This window comes from Streptopelia decaocto, assembly GCF_964273445.1.
Source record: "Streptopelia decaocto genome assembly, chromosome: 23".
Lineage (NCBI taxonomy): Eukaryota > Metazoa > Chordata > Aves > Columbiformes > Columbidae > Streptopelia > Streptopelia decaocto.
This window is the reverse complement of record NC_138678.1, coordinates 2092762-2107745: the sequence shown is the minus strand read 5'-3', so window position 1 is coordinate 2107745 and position 14984 is coordinate 2092762. Positions and strand designations below refer to the sequence as shown.

Here is a 14984-nt window from a genome sequence, read left to right as displayed (position 1 = left end):
CGCTGACCTCTGCCCGCTGGCCCCAGGGTGGAGGGGGAGTCCGGCTGCCCCCGAGCTGGTCTGCAGGGTAGAGCCTCCATCTCTGTTTCTGTGAACTCTAGTCATATTTTGATTTTGATTGTACAAAAAAAACCCAACCAACCAACCAAACCAAATGCAACCACCCCTCTGCGCCGAGTAGCTGCTCAGAGCTCTGTACCTGGCTGGTAAAAATGATGAGCGAACGTTGCTGCCTCCTGTGCTTCCTGGCTCGTGGCTGTGGCCTTGCCCCACGCAGCAGCGCTAAAAGACGGGCAGGATGAGCTCCCAGACAGACAAACACACCCTGGCGCAGTCAGACTGACATTTTATTTGGGTTTATGACAGACAGATGGTTCCCGAGTCAGTTTTTAAGGCCCACACCCCCCACAGCCTCCCCCCAGGCTCAGGACGGAGCTGCTGGGCTCCTGGCCAAAGGGCAGCACCAGCCCCAGGGAAGCATGAATGGGGGGTGCCTGGGCAGAGCGGAGACCCCCGGTTGTCCCCAGCTCTGTTAGCAGCAACACCAGTTTGAGCAAGCAGCTTTCCCTTTTTGCCCTCACCGCAGCACCCGCTGTCCTGGTCCGTGGCACAACCAGGAGCGCAGCGACGGCCCCAGCGTCCAGCCCGAGGCCATGGGCACAAGTCACACAGGTCCCTTAGGTGCAGTGTCACCGCCAGTCCCCCACGGTTGCCAGCTGAGCTGGCCCAGGGGACAGCGGGGGCAGCTCCCCAGGCTGCAAATTCAGTCCCAGAGCCCCCAGGTCCCTGCGCGGGGCACTGGGGGGAGATGGCAGGACTGGGAGCAGAGGTGGTGGAGGGGACCAGGCAGGAGCTGCAGCACCGGCACTTGTTAGCTGATGCTCCCTCCCTTCAGGCTTTTACAGGAGATGCTCCCCAGCTTGGTCAGGAAGTTTTTCTGCTTCCACTGGGCGACACAATCCTCAGAGACGCGGAAATCGGCCTGGGGAGCAGAGCCAGGGGAGCAGGGTTAGGCCTGGGCTGCCAGCAGGGCTGAGGTTTGACTCCTCCAGCAGCAGCAAACACAGGCACCAAGTGGCAAATCACTTATTTGAGGGCACCCAGAGCTGGGGACAGTGGCATCTGCGTGGCTCTAAGCACTGTCACACTTGACACCCAGAGCGCCCCAGCACAGCCCCTCACCTGCAGCTTCTCAAAGACCTTTTTCTTCGGCTTGAGCTCAGCGTCGGGCTCCCCATTCTCATACCCCTCCACATAGACACGCTCCCCAGCGCAGCACCCAGCCGGCGGGTCCAGGGGCTCCACCTGCCGCGGCTCCCCCACGCTGCAGGGCATGTGGGGGACACAGAGTCACACAGAGGTGACAACCACCTCCCCCTCAGCACCGCCGGGCTCTGGGGCAGGAGAGGGGGGTTCAAACTGCACCCCCCGGCTGACCCCCTCACCTGGAGGCACACAGCACCATGCCCTGCGACTCCACACCCCGCATCTTCTGGGGCTTGAGGTTGCAGAGCAGCACCACCAGCCGGTCCTGCAGCTGCTCCCTGGGGACAAACTGCACCAGGCCGCTGACCACTGTGCGGGGCTCCGGCTCGCCCACGTCGATCTTCTCCACGTACAGGCTGTCTGCGTCCGGGTGCTGCCGAGCAGGAGGAGGTGAAGGCGGGGAAGGGGAATGGGGTGGCAGGAAAGGAACAGGACCCCCCAACCCGGGTTCCAAGGGCCCATGTCACCATGCAGGAAGGTCTGTCCACTCTTCCCGTTGCGCCCACACCTTTTCCACGCTGATCACTCTGCCAACGCGGATGTCCAGCCGGGATGGATCCACGTTCTCTGGCTCCGAGTTCTTGGTGCCCTTCTCTGCAGGCTCTGCAGGGCAAAGGGAACAGTTGTGTCACTCTGAAATGGCCTCAAGTTGCACCAGGGGAGGTTGAGGTTGGATGTGGGGAACAATTTCTTCCCCAAAGGGCTGTGGGGCATTGGAACAGGCTGCCCAGGGCAGTGCTGGAGTCACCAGCCCTGGAGGGTTGGACAGACGGACATGAGGTTCTCAGGACATGGGGCAGTGCCGGGGTGGGTTATGGTTGGACTTGATGATCTTGAGGGTCTTTACAACCAAAATGATTCTGTGATTCTATTCTATGATTCTATGAATAAAAACAGGCCCTGGGGGGCACAGTGACCCCCAAATGCTGGTGCTGCTGAATTCCCTGCTTGTCTCCACACCACAGAGCACAGCCCCCACTCTGCTTCACTAGCCCCTCAAGCTGAGACTGAAGTTTCAGAACTCTCTAACCCCAGCCCTGGGGGATTCTCTCCCACCCAGTCCTGCATTCCCCGAGCTTCCAGTGGCTCCTTACTGGCTTTGGCCGCGTTGGGATACGCCGCGTTGGTCAGCTTCTTCAGCTCCGGGCTGTTGAATTTCTCTCTGATGGGGTCGAGCAGTTTGTTCAGGGCAACCTCTACCGAGTTCTTCAGGTCTCCAGGATGCACAACCTGTATTGTGACAAACAGATGGGTTCCTGCACAGTCCTTGGGGACAGGGCTCAGTCCCTCCCAGCGCTCACCTGGTCAGCAAAGTCCTTCTCCAGGGCCTCATACGCTGTGTAGGTTTTGTTTCCTCCCCATTTTTCTTCTCGCAGAACCACAAACTCTGCGACATACAGATTTTAAAGCTCAGATTAACCCAAGTGGACACTGGCTCCCTGCTCAGCCAGATAAACCACCCGCCCCACCGAGCCCAAGAGCTGAAAGGGACGACAGCAGGGCCTGGGGACACTCAGGGGACACACGCTGCCCTCCCCTCCTCTTACCCACAGGACAAACAAGCCCCAGAGCCCCTCACCTGACTTGAGGGGAAAGAGGACGTGCTTGATGAAGGAGAGGACGCCGTTGCTCTCCACGTTCCCCGGCTCGCAGAAAGCCTTCTTCAGCTTCTTCTTCACATCCTCCTTGCGGTCCAGAAGATCAATCTTTGAGTCCTGCAGGAAGAGATTTCCGCAGCCCTTTACCCAAATGAGACAACTCACGCTGGAGTTGTTGCAATTTCTTCTTAGACCCCAGTGTGAGAGAAGTCGCCTCCTCTTGGGGTGCAGCCTCTCCGCCCCAGCCATTAACCCCTGACTGCAGCCACCGCTCAGGGACCAACCTCTTCTGACGAGCTCATTTTGCTGCCTGTCAGACCGGGAACCATCGGATTCATCAAATGGACGCGCTTGGCATAGCCCAGGGAAGGCAGGTACTGGGAAAACACAAGAAGGCAAGTCACGGACAGTCCTTTTCTGCAGATCAGCTTTAACTCCCAACCCGTTTGCTCCTGGCTCCAGATAACTTTGGGACCCAGAAAGGTCTCGTGGGTTCAAATGGCACAGACAGCCACAGCTGGGGATGTGTGGCAGCACTATTGTGCCTCGAGGACCATGAGAGCAGCAGCAGGAGCTGCGCAGAGCCCACTGGTGCCAACCGAAATCCCAGATACGCTTCTCCCAAGGGATCAGCGAGTGCTCGAGCCCTGAGCCAGCGTTGCAGGGGGCTCACAAACCCCCCGCTCCTCACTTTCTCTGCAAAGGTGAAGATCTTCCGCTGATCAACTCCTCCAAACTGCGCGTCCACCTTGAGGTACTCCTCATCCAGCGCCTGCAGAGAGACACGCGTGGCCTTCAGCCTGGCTCCAGAACTTCATGGCCCAGCTGAGCTTGGCTTTTGGGGGTCCTGCCCGTCCCCCAGGACCTGCCCAGGCCCTGCCAGGGCACTCCTGCCACCCTGGGAGCTCTCCTGCAAAAGCAGCTCTGTGCTCAGGTTATGCCTCGTGCTGCTGTAATAGTGGAGCACGATGACCTCGGCATTCAGCCTCACGCGTCCCTGCGGTTCTGGTTTCACCCAGCACCACCTCGGCCAAGCGGCTCTGTCAAAGCTACCTCGGCACGACGTACCTGCAGGCCTGGGTACAGCAAACCGCTGAGCAAAGGGTGCTCCACCTGCTTCACCACCTCCGCTCCTGCCTTCTTGGCGTCGTGCTGTGTCACCACGGACGAGAGGCGGTACACGTCCAGCGTGTACTCCCTGTGGGAAGGGACAGCGCTGTTAGGAGGGGGGCATTTTTTTAGAGCCGCTTCACATAAACGCCGGTTCTGGCCACAACAACAGGCGCTGAGGTGCCTTCACTTTATTCCCTTACTGATGGTGCCTGGGAGCGGGCTCAGGAACAGGGCAGGGCAGGAACAGCACAGCCCCAGGTCAGGCTCTTCCCTCCCGGGAGGCCCAGGTGGTGCAAGACTCACTTGCTGAGCTGGTAGTCGGTGCCCCGGACAAACTTGAGCTTTTCCAGGGGCACCCCAATGCTCTCCAGCATGGCTTTGATCACGTTCTCATAATAGCGGGTGCGCAGCTCCAGCAGCTCCCACGGAGCCTTCATGTTGTCCAGGTAAGCATGGAGGTCAGCGAAGAGTATCGTCACCTGGTGGGGATGGGATGAAACAATGAAATAAACTTAACAACAGAGTCAATTATACTGTTAAGCGGCATTCGTTATTTTTTCAGCGCTGGGGAACACCGGGGATCATCCTCCATAAGTGCTACAACGACTGGATGCTCTTGTGTTGCTTATATTCACATAATTATTACATATGCATCACAATTTTTGAAAACTTTGACATACATCTATACTAATAAATAATTTATGATCTTACTTACAACACACCTATTGATTATTAGTTAAATATAAACTAAGCACTCCGCTTCTAAACAATGCATCACTTTATCTTCTGTCTCCCTCTTGTCAGGCAGAAGGATCTAAAACTTGAAAAATATCCCCTCGTTTTGCAGGTGGTCACAGAATCCCAGAATGTCAGGGGCTGGAAGGGCCCTGGAAAGCTCATCCAGTGCAATCCCCCCATGGAGCAGGAACACCCAGATGAGGTTACACAGGAAGGTGTCCAGGCGGGTTGGAATGTCTGCAGAGAAGGAGACTCCACAACCCCCCTGGGCAGCCTGGGCCAGGCTCTGCCACCCTCACCGGGAAGAAGTTTCTTCTCGTCTTTAAGTGGAACCTCCTGTGTTCCAGTTTGCACCCATTGCCCCTTGTCCTGTCACTGGTTGTCACCAGAAGAGCCTGGCTCCATCCTCCTGACACTCCCCCTTTCCATATTGATCCCCAGGAATGAGTCCCCCCTCAGTCTCCTCTTGTCCAGCTCCAGAGCCCCAGCTCCCTCAGCCTTTCCTCACACGGGAGATGCTCCACTCCCTCCAGCATCTTGGTGGCTGCGCTGGACTCTCTCCAGCAGTTCCCTGTCCTTCTATCTCATGTCAATTGGTTAATGACGGGTACGTCTTTTATAACTTAATCACAGCATACATGAATTTGGCAGCTTCTCTTCAGGGACAGCGTCAGTGTCAGCTGCTCGTGTGAACGGAGGTTCCCACCCACCGGTGCGGTGACAAAGCCCCGCAGGAGCCCGGCCGTGCCCGTACCTCACACCCGGCCTTGAGGAAATCCGCGATCTTGGACATGGGCACGAAATAAGCCACGTGCGGCTTGCCCGTGGTGGCCGTTCCCCAGTAGATCTTCAGCTCCCGCTCCTTCAGGATGCCCATGAGCTTGTCCTCCCCCAGCACCTCCTGCGGAGGGACAAGACACACGCTTGGTGCGGCTCAGCCTCCCGCTGCGGGGGACACGGGCAGGACAACGTCCCGCTGAGCGGCCAAGCCCCGAGCCGGGCCCGGGCTCCGGCCCACCCAGAGGCTGCTCCGGGCCCCTCCGCTGCACCCAGGGCCGGGCCGGCCCCGGTCCCCCCTCAGTACCTGCAGGTTCCGGGTGATGAGGTGATATTTCTCCTGCGGACCAAGCGCGGGCTCCATAGCGGCGGCTGCAGGGAAGGACACAGCGTTACCGGCCTCCCCGGGTCTCCCCGGGCCCGCCCGGTGCCCAGCCCGCCCCGCTTTCCCCGGCCCGGCCCCACCGACCCGCTCCCGGTTGCATCAGCCCCGCTCGGCGCTTGGCTGCGGCGCCTGGACGTCACTTCCGCCGCCCGAGCGCCGAGCTGCCGATGGGGGAGTGGGCGGGGCCTGCCGCGCTCCAGCCAATGATGCGGCGCCTCCCGCGGGAGGGGCGGGGCCGCTCCCGCCGTTAAGATGGTGGCGGGTGAGCGCGGTGCGGGTTGTTCCGCTGTCAGGCTGGGCCCGGAAGGGTCATTGGTCTTGTTGTAGCTCTTTGTTTATTTATTTCGTCCTTTTTAATGGGTCGGGAGGACACCCGGCGCCTGGCCGAGGGGAGGAGCCGGGGCCGGGTCGGGCTCCTCCCTCGGTGCGGCCCCAGCCTCGCGTAGCGCTGGGGGAGGGCAGCGGGGCACGGCCGCGGGGGTCGGGGCGGGCACAGCTGGAACAGTTTGCCCGTGTGCTCTGGCGGGAGGCGGGAGCGCCGGCCCTGCGGCTGGACACTTGGCTTTTCCAAATACGATCTCCTGTGGTGTGGAAATCGAGGGGCCATGTAGCCCACGAGTGTTTTCTCTGTGCCCCAGAGCCGCGATGCGAGGGCTGCGGGCTGGGCAGGGTGGCCGGTCCCTGGGCCTTGGCAGAGCTGTGCTCCTCAGGAGCTTTGTCTTTTGGTCCCACTATTTATTGAGGCTGTGCTAGAAACCCACATAAAGTGGGGGTGACTGTCCGAAGAGCTGCCCTTGGGAGAACAGCCCATCTGAGGCTCGTGAGGGTGAGAAACACTGGCCCAGGTTGGCCAGAGAGGTGGTGGATGAACCATCCCTGGAGACATCCCAGGCCAGGCTGGACGGGGTCTGAGCAACCTGAGCTGGTGACGATGTCCCTGTCATGGCAGGGGGGTCACTGGGGGAGCTGGGAAGGTCCCTTCAACCCAAACCATCCTGTGATTCTGTGGCTGGTGTGTTTGCAGTTGGGATGAGTTGGCAAACAATGATAGGACAAGGGGTAATGGGATCAAGCTGGAACACAAACGGTTCCACTTAAATTTGAGAAGAAACTTCTCAGTAAGGGTGACAGAGCACTGGCCCAGGCTGCCCAGGGAAGTGGTGGAGTCTCCTTCTCTGCAGACATTCAAAACCTGCCTGGACATGTTCCTGTGTGACCTCACCTGGGTGTTCCTGCTCCAGCAGGGGGATTGGACTAGATGATCTTTTGAGGTCCCTTCCAATCCCAAACATACTGTGATACTGTGATGAGATGGCACCAGCGCTGTGACAAGGGACAGGGTGACAGCAGACAGAGCCTTGTCTTGCATCCATTTAAGAGCCGTTTACGCCATTACTGAGCATTATCCTGGTGTAAATCCTTGAACAGCCCCTGAACTCAACACAGTACCATGGGGAATGGTTGAAGGCTTCGGGCTTGTGCGTAATTGGTCCCATGGTTACCCGAGTTCCGCTTCCAGAATGAGTTGATGTGGGGCTGACACTACGGACCCAGCACAGGCTGCACTTGGGTGAACTGGGAAGTTCACAGCAATAAAGGAACTGTCTCCTCTGCAAGCTGAGCAGGTAAACATCCCCAATGCGCTTTTTGTGAACCAGTTCCAGCAAAAAGGCTTAAAATGTTTGGTTCTCTTTCAAGTCCATATTGGTTAAGAGTGAGATGAACAGACTGCTACACTCTGTAGGACTAAATCCACATTTAATTTATTTTTGTTTCTCTTGAAGAAGCACTTGAGCACTTGTAGGAAAACTGCCGAACTTGAGGCAAGTACTATCCAGTGAGCACTGCCCGTGACTCTCTGTGTTCTTGTATAGGTTTTGTGTGTATGTAGGTTCTTCCCGAGGTATTTTCTTTCTTCAGTGCAGTTCCAGCATTATTCAGAAAGTGCTGGTTTTTATTATTTGGGCAAAATGACAAGAGGAAGCAGCAGAACTGCCTGGGGTTTATTCCTGGAATAGGTAGCCCCCCACTTTTGAATGCAGTAAGTAGTCAAGCCAACAGGAAGACAAAAGGTATTTCTTTAAATGTGTTGGTCACAGAGGACAGGAAATACCTTTCCTTAGTCAAAATCCTCCCGCCGGGTGAGAGTCAATGCAGGGCTGTCAGGTCAAAAGGTTCATCTTTGTGTGAGTCCTCACCGAGAGGAAAACAGGTTTTGTTTGTGGAGACCTTTAAACTATTGACTTTTACAGGAAGGTTCTTTATCTTCTGATCTTTCATTATAATATGTGTTTTCAGTGGGTATTTTAGTGACTAATATGCTGCTGAATGTCTTGGTAGCTCCCTGGCAGTTATTCTTCCCGTTACTCAGTTTTTCCTAACCTAGAAAAGACTTTTTATTTGTTTAGTATCATCTTTGAAGGACGGAAGTGGGGGTTGGGAGCACAGGAGGGTCTGTGACGTTTTATTTAACACCTAAAGCATGCTCTGTACTTCAGGTCATAGAGAATAATTTGTGACTACTGGTGTTTGGTGTTAGAGTGACTGATTTACGGCAGCTGTGGAGGAGAAGGTACAGGCTGTGCTGATGATTTGCGCTTGTATTAGTCCTGTTTGATAAAACCAACCAACCTTGTGCTGGAGAACACTCACAGATGAAGGAGACCGGTTGTTATTATATGTTGTTAAGACCTAAAATGGTCAGGAGTAGAGATAACAGAGACCAGGGAGTTAAAATTGTGCCTGTCATACCTCAGCTAGTGTTTTTGCCTTCCCTGTTATATTATATTACAGCATCTTTGGAAAAGAGCTGCATTTATTTTATTTAAGGTGTTGTCTTTTGCCAGCAGGTCGGAGCTGACTCCTGCTGATTTCTTTTCTGAAAAGGCTGATACATGGGGGCACTGGGACCAGATGAACTTCCCAACAGGCTCCTAGAGCTGTGAGCAGAAGGCAGAGGGGTCACCATGGACGACCCTCCCGCCTTTGGGCACTGTCGGTGTCATGAATTTGAACCCGCTACTCACGATCCGGTTCCCAGGCCCAAAAGGCTGTGGGATTCCGCAGAGCAGGCTCAGGTCCTGCAGTCAGCGAAGAAGGTTTGCGTGGGGGGTTGTCACTGCAGCAGTCCAGATCCAGCCTCTTATTTTCTGGATGATACTGGCCATGACGACCCTGTTGCCAGTTCTGTTGCTTCCAAATATGATGATGTAGCCATTTCTCTAGATACATCCCCATGTTTTGATGATAGCGAGCCAGACGACTCCTTGTTGGAACTGTCGGATGGTGAAGGAGGGAATTCTCCTTTCAATTACACCGAGGAAGAGATCCAGGAAATCTTGGCAGATGATTGCGTGGAATCTGAGCGGTACATAAGCAGAAAAAGCGCGCTGAGCCAAAATGGAAACTCAGAGAGTGAAACGGACGAGAGCAGCAACAGCAGCACCGGGACATCGGTCCTCAGCGATGACACAGATGTGGCCTCGGAGATCACAGAGACACCGGACGTATCCAGAGAGAGTTCTCCGCTCAGTTCCGAATGTTACCCCAGCCTTTTGTACGAAAGTGCGAGTTTGGACGAGAACCAGCTGCAGTCAGCCCGAGTAACTCTCATGTTGTTTGACCTTGACATTCAGGAGCTTCTGAGTCTGAGCCCGATTGATGCTGATGATGTAGATGAGCCTCTGGAGGACGGTTCTTTGGAGGAAGCCGAAAGAGAAGCTTCCGAAGCGATCGCAAATGATTGCTTGGAGTGTGAGAAAGCTGCTGGTAGCTGTGTTCTGGAAGAATCCACAGATGGGCTGCTGTCTGAGAGCCGGCAAAGCCCGGATTGCCTGGGAGAGACTCCTGTTACAAGCAGAGATGTGTCAAACATCTGTGGTGACCATGTGGAAAGATCCGTGTCCTCTTCTGGCCCTGCCTGCGAGCAGAGCGCAGCTGATGGGAGCTCATCGCCCACGTTGCCCACGTGTCCCACCCCATCTTCTGGGTCCAGAAACCAAGAACTTCCCAAAGCAAAGAGCTGTTTTTCAAGGAAATTAGAGTTTCTAGAGGATGATGACGGGGAACCTACAGAAGCTGAACAGCCATCAAACAGCATTAAACACACATCGTAATTCTTGTGAATAAAATATCTTTAATTCCGTTCCTTTTGATTTATACTTGTAGTAATGTCTGTGTGCACACAATCATGGGCTTTTACACACTAAGGGAAGGTTTTTAAAGTGAAGTGTGACTTTTTTAATGTTACTGTTTAAGCACGACTTACATGGAGTGATTTTTTTGTCAGTGTTAATCCCATTTTTCCTCAGCTTTCTAGTTAAGCGATACAGCTGTGCGCCAGATTAGGCAGGAAGAGATGACCAGTGCCAAGAAGCCTGGCAAAGTTATTCCTGTGCTACAGGAGGAGGAAGAAAGGTAATTTCTTAGGAGCCTCTAAATGCCTTTGCACTTTGAGCAATGTCCCAACAATTTCCTAAAACAATTTGGTTGTGTGCTGCTGGTTTTATCTTTATATTTTTCTTAAAATGCACTGAAATAGCGGGGAATGTACTTAATATTTTACCTGGTATGATACTGTAAGAGGGGGAAGAATACAGGGCTGCTCCAAATGGAAAAGAGTGTTGCTAAGATAGTGCTGAGCACTGGTGTGCAGGGCAGGAGGGGACATGTCTGCTGCTTTGCCGCGGTGGCCGCTCTCCTGGAGGGTTTTCCGGCAGATGGCAGCAGCAGAGCAGCTCTCTCTTGCTTTGCTCTCAATATGTTGTCTGTGCAGCTTTATTCAAATAAATACTTTTTGCAATCGTAGAATTGTGCTACAAGGAGTTCATCTCTGTGCTAGTTATATAGGGCACTTTCCCCCCGTCTTCTGCAGCAAAATTTGACAAAATAAAAAGATATTAACACGGTCTTTTATTTTAAAGATTGAATCGACGGATGCACATTTTGGAAGCAGAGCTTGAGCAAAAGAGACCTTTATGTCCAGAGCGTGCCCATCCGTGTGCAGAAAACAGGAGCTTCTACAGCAGATACCCCTGATGGGCTGGGGCCAGGCTGTGCTGGTGGGGAGGACAGACATCCTGCAGGGGCCCTTGTCCTGAACGTGTATTCTTCTATATTTTGGATGTATTTGCTTTTTAGAGGGAAATAGAAAGTGCATGCTACACTTAATACCACTGCCGTGCCCCGAGTTCCCACACAGCAATTGGTCTTGTCCCAGGACTGGTTGAATTTTGGGAAACTCCTGGGGTCTTGCTGTGGTAAATCAGGGATGTCCCCACAACACGTTCCTGTCGCTTGGGAAGAGCGGAGCTGAGCTCAGCCTTGTTGTGTTGGGAGATAACTCGTTCTTGTCAGTCCACACCTATGACTTGGGGAATATTTAGCTTAGATGCTGAGATCTGGATTTCCTGTTAACACCTTTTACACATCGCTCCTCTCAACGGTGTCGTCCAAGAGCTGCGGAGGTTTAGAGGAAGGTGTCTGAAGAGCAGGTACGGATATCGGCTGAAGAGCGGGATCTGATGGGCAGAACTGGGATATTCTGAAGGGCGAAGAGTGTTCTGGTAGCTTCCAGAGACGGCCTCCCGCTGCGGTTATTCGGAGTTGTTCATGAGTGCAATAATTGTCATTTCTGGAGAGTTATAAGAAAGTGACAGTTTTGTGGCTCATTGCACGGAGCCTGCACTTATCTGGGCAGCACGAACAGCTGTGTAGCCACAGGGCTGCTTTCCAGCCTATGAATCCAGCATAAGTAATGCAGAGGGGACTAGGCAAGGAAAGCTAAAATGGCCTGTTTTCTCTTCCTTTCAAATTAAAAATGCAAGACGTATGTTCTGAGTCACAAAAAATCAGGCAGGAGCTCCAAATGAGCAAGGCTGGTGAGTGAAAGAGAGATCTATTTTGCTGGGAGAGAACATTGTCTGCGATGCAAACAATTTGATTTTCTTATTAGTGCAAACCTCTCTTATTCCAAATAGCTGTAGGCTTGGAATTCAGCCCGCCAGGCAGCCTGGGCTTTCCCAGTTGTCCCAGAACAGCCTCCCCAGTGGGTGACTGTGACCCTGGATGGTCCTTCTGCGCCCCTGGGTTTGCAGCGGTGTCATTTGCCTAAGAGATGTAGAATTGCAGAACGATCCCAAGAAATTCCTAAAGGAAAATGAGCAGGTTTCAGAGCCAGCAAGGGAATTCCCTGTGGGAAGCGGGAACTGATATATCGCTGCTGCAAGTCTTTAGTTCTGGTTTGTATTGCACATCTCCTAGTGTTGTTTTTATGGTAGGTTTTGACTTTGCTTCGTGATCCGTCTGCTCTTCCTTGTGTCCTGTCTCCTTGCTCATGTGTTGTCTGAGTGAGTTACAGGCTGGCTGCAGTGCAGGCTTTGTCTTTTCACTTATCTACATGGTATTTTCCACTTGCAGGTTCTCTATAAATACAATTTTCTTATCTGTGTTGGGTGTGTGGCCCAATCTTTGAACACAGACTACTTCAAATAAATCCCTTTGTATTAGAGTAAACTTTTCACACCAAGTGAGTTGGGAGATCACCTGTGCCTCTGGTTGTTCTTCCTCTCATCCTCATTTCTAGAGGATATTAAATCTGAATAGATACACTTATTTGTGGCTTCCCAGAGGAATCTAAATGCTGCTGAGGCTGCGTTGCAGCAGATGTAAAAACGAGCTGTGATTTGAACATCTGCTTGGAAATGGGCGGCTGAAACCGATAATTGACCACAGAAGATTTCTGCCAGCTGACCGTTTGGTAGATTCACACCTCATTATGGCCCTTTATCCAACAGTAAATAGAATCGTATCTTTCTTAATGAGAACCTCCTGGGCAGTTCTGATTCGGGGTCTGTCTACAGAAGTAACCAGGCTCCTACTTTTATAACTGACCTGGACCTGAGCCTCAGCATTAAATCTCCTACAAGGAATTGGGTTCCCATTGAATAACATTGTTTTAAATTGTAAGAACGAGCTTGTGGCTGCTGCCCCCCTCCATTTGGCAAAGGCAAAATTGGGTTCGTTTGCTGTAAACTCAGGAGCAGCCCTTGATTTACCTGCTTTGGGTCTGTCTTTTGTTCGGTTGTTCTTTCTGTCCCTGAAAAGTTTGTCTCCTTTGATTGTTTTTGCTCGTGGTTACGTTTGTAGCTTTTCTTGTGTAAATGTTTGGCGAGACTTGCGCTTCAGTTGATAAATATTTTGCACCTGTTAGATCCGGTTTTGGTCTCAGTGCTGCCTCCAGGTGACTTGGAGGGTTTGTGAAACAGAGAGGTGGGTTGATCTTCTGCAAAATGCTCTTCCCATGGGCCTCACGAACCCCTCCGGCATTTATAGGTGGATTCTAGAGAGCAAAATAGGTTTATCCATGGAGGAAATTAGACTATATTTTTATTATAGTAATTTGAATTTTTTGCTGACGCTCTTGGCTACTGTCATTTTAAAGAAATAAAAATATAGGTACCGTACTAATGTCTTTCACTGTTGTGGTTCATCTATTTTATTATTTTGCCCTTCCATAACGCCTTTCAAATCCGGAGCGGGACAGCAAGAAGTGGCTTTAAAAAGCGGGCAAAGTTTATCACTGTCCTAGATGTGCAGCGACTGAGGCACAGAGAATCGAAGTAATTTGTCCAAAGGATAAGCAGTGGAGCTTGGAACAGAGCCTGGTCCTGCCTGACTGCACTAACTCCTTGATAATGCTGCTTCCATTAACGAAATAATCCATATACAGCAATTTTGTGGGGCAGGGATGTCTCTCTTTTATTTTTCTGGTGGGTTGCGCAGTGCAGTGTTTGGGTTTTGTGTCAATAACTGATCTTCTCCAGTTAATCATGTGTTTTTAATGCCAGCGTAGCCTCCCGTGTGCCTTTTGCCTTGTGTAGAAAGAGGTGACATCCCTTGGTTGAGTAGCGTGGGGGTTATTAGCACATGGTGGCTGTTGTCTTTTAAACTGGCGAATCCCACGTATTAAATTGAAGAGGCTTCTCTGGAAAAGGAATAATTCACTTGTGGTCCTGAGGGCAGTTTCACGTGCTGTCCGCTTGCTCGTTGTATCCGTAAAGTCCACCTTCTAACGCACATAACGGAGGAATTTTGCTTCAAATCTCCCTGTTCCAGGCATTCTGAGAAGGCAAGAAGGGTAGCAGAGGTCTGACCGCAGAGCCCATTCCCCCCTCTCCTTGCAGGAGGAGACCAGCTCGCCTGCTGGAGGGTTTGATATCAAACTGCAAACAGAGCGGCTCTTTGAGGGTCCCCAGCGGCGCGGGGCTGGTGGCAGCTGCCGCAGTCACCGCGGGGACAGCGCAGCTTTGTCTGGGGCCGTGATCGATGGTGGCTGCCGATCAGCGGCCATAGAGCAGAGCACTGGGAAGACCGCGGGCCATTTGCTCCCTTTGCTGTGCACGCTGAGCTGTTGCCTTTTATCCCTTCGCGGATTCCCATGCTAGCTGTCTTGATTTTGTTATATATCTCTTTATGAGATTATGAAGCGCTGCATCGCAGCCAGGGTGTTATTGATATTAGCCTTCTCTTCAAGCAGGCGCTCTCTTGCCTGTTCAGCCATGCTGAGGAAATGGAATTATTCTGAACAGGCAGCACCTCACCACAACAGCAAGATGATGGTGTTTGTACGTGTTTTGTGTCCAAGCAGCGGGTGTCTCCTCCCAAACGTGTGCTTTGTGCCCTTTGTGAATGGAAACCTCTCGCGTGAATGAACGCTGCCGTGGAGCAGCTTTGTGAAGGCTTTAGGCTTCCAGGCGGCCTTATTGCTGAAAATGTCATTCTTTGACATCGCAGCCGTGATTCATATACACCGAACGGTAGAGATATTGTGTATGAAGCCTTTGCGGAAGGACGTACTGCGTGTTTGCTGCGAGAGTGTAACCAAGGGTGCGTGTTTATGATTTTTGCTGTAGTAGAATCTGGCTACATCAGATAAGACTGGAAGAGGCTGTTTCGTGCAAGCCCAGCGTGAGCTCAGTGATGAAATGCCTTACAATGAAACATTGAATAACATTCATCAATGTACCACAGTCCACAGCTAGAAAACAATGAGACTGAAATTAAACTACCATGTGGTTAGGGTTTGTTTCTGCCAGCCTCTCAAAAGC

General features: G+C 52.5%; 2 protein-coding genes across 2 annotated transcripts; one reads left to right on the top strand and one right to left on the bottom strand.

Moving 5' to 3' along the window:
• Positions 1 to 344: 344 nt before the first annotated feature.
• Positions 345 to 6001, bottom strand: YARS1 (tyrosyl-tRNA synthetase 1). The gene is made up of 14 exons (XM_082071377.1): positions 5962 to 6001; positions 5800 to 5864; positions 5470 to 5616; positions 4281 to 4456; positions 3933 to 4062; positions 3556 to 3636; positions 3149 to 3241; positions 2846 to 2981; positions 2568 to 2653; positions 2361 to 2496; positions 1775 to 1869; positions 1446 to 1639; positions 1183 to 1324; positions 345 to 982 (listed from the first exon to the last, which is right to left on the bottom strand). The coding sequence occupies exons 1-14, from the start codon at positions 5975 to 5977 to the stop codon at positions 872 to 874; spliced, it is 1608 nt and encodes a 535-aa protein (XP_081927503.1). The 5' UTR covers positions 5978 to 6001; the 3' UTR covers positions 345 to 871.
• A 2746-nt stretch (positions 6002 to 8747) lies between these two features.
• On the top strand, positions 8748 to 14199 carry S100PBP (S100P binding protein; the record flags this gene model as incomplete). The annotated part of the gene is made up of 3 exons (XM_082071555.1): positions 8748 to 9988; positions 10201 to 10293; positions 14061 to 14199. The coding sequence occupies exons 1-3, from the start codon at positions 8844 to 8846 to the stop codon at positions 14197 to 14199; spliced, it is 1377 nt and encodes a 458-aa protein (XP_081927681.1). The 5' UTR covers positions 8748 to 8843.
• Positions 14200 to 14984: the final 785 nt, after the last annotated feature.

Coding starts and splice junctions, on each gene's coding strand:
- YARS1 (XM_082071377.1), bottom strand. Junction 4,457..5,469: donor TCCTCAAGGCCGGGTGTGAG/GTACGGGCACGG, acceptor CATCCCCACCAG/GTGACGATACTCTTCGCTGA. Junction 1,640..1,774: donor GAGTGATCAGCGTGGAAAAG/GTGTGGGCGCAA, acceptor CCTGCTCGGCAG/CACCCGGACGCAGACAGCCT.